Source organism: Clarias gariepinus, chromosome 24 (assembly GCF_024256425.1).
Source record: "Clarias gariepinus isolate MV-2021 ecotype Netherlands chromosome 24, CGAR_prim_01v2, whole genome shotgun sequence".
NCBI classification, from domain to species: Eukaryota; Metazoa; Chordata; class Actinopteri; order Siluriformes; family Clariidae; genus Clarias; species Clarias gariepinus.
Window position 1 is genome coordinate 26,158,526 of NC_071123.1, and position 3,975 is coordinate 26,162,500.

Here is a 3,975-nt window from a genome sequence, read left to right on the forward strand (position 1 = left end):
ATTGAATTGGACATCCAGCGGTTCAGCGACTATAACCTTCTGTAAGCTATGTCACGTTGGGATGAGGCCAGAGCATACTTCTTCATTGGACAAGATCTGCACGGGTCTGGGGAAAGGTACAGAAAATTTTCTGCAGCACTGAACGTCTATCTGTTACAATGCTTTAAACATATTCAGTGACATCAGTGCTGGGTCTTGGTGTTCTCAAACGAGGTCTTAGCATGCTCAAAAGGCACACAGGTTGTGTGGTGGTTGGAATTGTTTTTTTCCTGTCCTCCCCACGTGGGGAGGAGTTCAGAAACAAAGCAATCCCACCCATCCATGGTTTATCCCACATTTTAAATAATAAAAGTACAGGGTTTTCATAAACAAATGTTTGAGTAGGAGTAAAATATCCCATACAGAAAAAAAGGTTTTGTTTCAGGTTTTTGTATCCTGTTACTGCTGTGATTTAGTGACTATTTATTTTTCACCAGGCTGACAAGTTGATTATTAATTAAATGGAAAAGAAGTGAGATCTAAAACAGATGCGAATCTGCACTGATGTAGTCCGTCCACAAGTTGATGTAAGTGTCGTTCAGAGTCCAATGGATCAGACATAATGCTGGAGGTTTGGGGCTCCTACTGTACATGTTTTTTGTGCTGACAGGGAGATTTGGGGTTCCTTGTATTTCCAGTAGGTGGCATGGTGGCAAAGTGGTTAGCATGTTCTGCCCTTGCTTAGTCAGCTTCCTCTTACATTCCAAAGACTTGAATATTAACCAGATTGGCATTTACAAATTACCCCTAATGAGTGTGTGTGTGCCCTTTGATGGATTGGCACCCTGTCCAGGGGGTCCCTGCTTTGTGAACCGAGTCTCCAGGTCCCCATGATAACTGCCTTAAAAAAAATGAATATTTTTTCAGTTGAAGTGTGAAGTTGATTTGTATTTGGCAGTGTGTGTGTTGGGTTCAATACTCTGGAGTTCCTTGGGGTGAGGAGTGCATCCAGTGTGTTAGCTTGCTCTTCTGGTGGGCAATTCAATTCAATTTTGAATGACTTAAAGAAAATATATTTAAGTTATATTTAAGCTTTCACCAGGAGCTCAACCCAACCGCCTTCTCCTACAGGAGCCTGACTCCACCCACCTCGACCCTGAGAAACGCAGGTGGAGCTCAGATCACGTAAGTCACAGTAAGTCGTATTAAGAGCTGAAGGTCATTTTCCAATTCCCAAGGGCTCATTACCCAACATCCCCAGCAGTGTGTTGACACACCCTGTATCCATTCAGATCCTCCAGACCTGGCTGGGGTTTGAACCAACACACACACACACAGTTCTTTTTGTTATTAGTCCATACACAATTTTTAGCTGAATAAACTTATACTTTTAGTTTCGTGTAGAAAATGTGTGAAGGTATCTGTGGATTTCTCCACACTGCTCACACTCCTCTAGCGCAGCTGTAGTGTGTGTGTTGGTGTAACTGCTCACACTCCTCTGTGTCTATAAAAAAAGAGTAACAGCCAGCTAGTTGATTACCCTTACGAAGGGTAGGGTGGTGTGTCCTGATGACTGTAACCATGAGAACAGCGAGTGCGCTCACTGTTCCACCAGAGAGCACAAACACAACAAACTGAGCTGAGAACTAACACGTGATGTGTGTGTATGTGTGTGTGTGTGTGAGACATGGTCAGACTGTATCTCAGAAACATATCTGTGATCTCTCTCTTGTTACAGGTGCGCCAGACTGTAATGGAGTACTGAACCTCCTGTTTCTCCTCTACAGAGTACAAAGAGAACCAAAATTAAAGGTGAGACTGGGAATTAGTGAAAAGAGTGTAAGCGTCCTGCAGGCATGATGGCACAAAGCTGGAGGGCTGTGGCAGACCAGACCAGAACTGAAGGCGTGAGAGTGGCTGGCGGCGTAATGACGGCTGAACCTTGTTAAAACTGGCTGTAACCAATGAGTCCTTCAGCGGCTGAACCGCAGCACTCCGCTCAGCATTAAAGAACACTCACCAGCGTTAGAACCCGAAAGCGCACGTACACACACCGTGATGTTTACAGAACAATCCCTAGCACTCATCTCTTGACCCTCAAACTGGTATTCTTGCGGAGAGACATGATTGGTGGAAATCCAAAAAGTGGGAAAACGCTTGCTGTTCTCTCCTCCCACATCAGACAAGACGTCCATATGCAACCCTTAACCCCACCCACAACACAGACACATTATAATAAAACAGAGAAACACAAGCACTAATAAAGAGATCGAAAGCTTTAATTACACACATTAACCAAGAAAAGGCAAAAAACATCAGAACAATAAAAAGAAAATAACAAAAAGGTCAAAAGTCATCAGGATTACTTGACATATTTCTCCATAAACTTTTTGTGGAATTCTGAGCGGAGTGTGTCGTTAATAAAACGCTTCTCCCTGCGAGACTCATCTACACCTTTAGCACAGTTTTTAAAGACCACGTCGTCGTCCCACCTGTAACACACACACACTTAATAATAAGACATCTTACATCTTCTACTTTCATCATAATACTTGAGACTTGTGTGTGTGTGTGTGTGTGTGTGTGTGTGTGTAAAATACCTGCGTTTTACACTGAAGGTGTTTGGTGTGTGTGTTTGTTGCCCAGCGAGGTTGAGCAGTGGATTTCCACTCAGAATGTTCTCCATCCGAATTCTCTCCTCCTCTGCCTTCTGCTCCCGCTCCTAACACACACACACACACACACACACACTTATGTTGTGTCTAATACGTTATGTTTCTGTGAGTGTATAGTAGAGTGAGTACTCAGTGGTTCTCACCTTCCTCTCCTGCTCCTCTGCTCTCTCCTTCTTGATTTTCTCCAGTTCAGCCAGCAGGGCGGCGGTGTCGTCATCATCATCATCACTGTCAGAGGCGGAGTCAGAGTCCTCATCCTCCTAGACACACACACACACAGAGTACGTATTTACACGTATAAATATATAATGTATATACAGTTACTTAATTTACTCAGTGTGTGTGTGTGTGTGTGTGTGCACATATCAGATAATACATATAGTCCAGTCCAAAAGTACTGGGACAAAGTGATTTGTGCCCCTGTACTCCACCACAGGATAATTAAGGTGAAACACTCAGATGCAGAGATTCAGCTTTAACGAAAACATCACACACACACACACACACACACACACACACACAGGTCTGCCCAAAGATACCTATTTATCTAAATACCATGCGTCACTATCTGTCTACCCACCAATTTGCATGTCTGTCTGCACCCTGTTTGTCTGTCTCCCCACCCCCCAGTCTGTCTCTCTACAGTGTGTTGTGTGTCGTACGTCAGTCAGCGGGTCGTCTGCGTCCAGGTTTGCTGCAGGAATCTGATCGAGACGAGGACGCTTGGACGAGGACGAGGATGAAGAAGAGGAGGAGGCGTGTTCTGTAGGAGAGACACATAACCAGTATTAAGTGCGCGTCGCACACACATACCTATGTCGTGCACAAACATATACATGCACCTGTGCCACACACACCTACGTCACACGCACACTCACACGCGTGCGCGCGTGCGCACCTGCGCCCCCTAACCCCCCCCCACCCACACACACACACCTACATCACACGCATGCGCACCTGCGCCACCTAACACCCCCCCCCCCCACACACACACACACCTCTTGGTCCTCTCTCTCTGGTCTTGACGGCGACTCTCTCTCTCTCCTCCAGCTCTCGTCTGAAATCACGAGCGCGCACTTCCTCAGGGGCATCCTGGGTGGGCTGTCTGGACACACACACACACACACACAAATACTTTAGATTAATAACTGTAACTGAGTAACTGATTCTACACCTTTAACATCATTATAAACACCTGACATGTGGCCCTGCTTCAGCCTAGAGTGTGTGTGTGTGTGTGTGTTTGTGAAGTGACCACTCACATGACTCTTTAGACGGGGAAAATGAGGACACACTCGAACCCACAATAAATTAATTACAA

General features: G+C 45.4%; 1 protein-coding gene across 1 annotated transcript in view; it reads right to left on the reverse strand.

The window, feature by feature from the left end:
- Positions 1-2,240: 2,240 nt before the first annotated feature.
- Positions 2,241-3,975, reverse strand: part of cwc15 (CWC15 spliceosome associated protein homolog) — a 19,839-nt gene continuing 18,104 nt past the window's right edge. The window contains exons 3-7 of the mRNA XM_053485598.1: positions 3,653-3,759; positions 3,317-3,417; positions 2,798-2,914; positions 2,580-2,701; positions 2,241-2,471 (exon numbers count right to left, since the gene is read on the reverse strand). Of these exons, the coding sequence (XP_053341573.1) occupies positions 2,342-2,471; positions 2,580-2,701; positions 2,798-2,914; positions 3,317-3,417; positions 3,653-3,759 (577 nt within the window). The 3' untranslated portion in view covers positions 2,241-2,341. The remainder of the gene's footprint in view (positions 2,472-2,579; positions 2,702-2,797; positions 2,915-3,316; positions 3,418-3,652; positions 3,760-3,975) is intronic.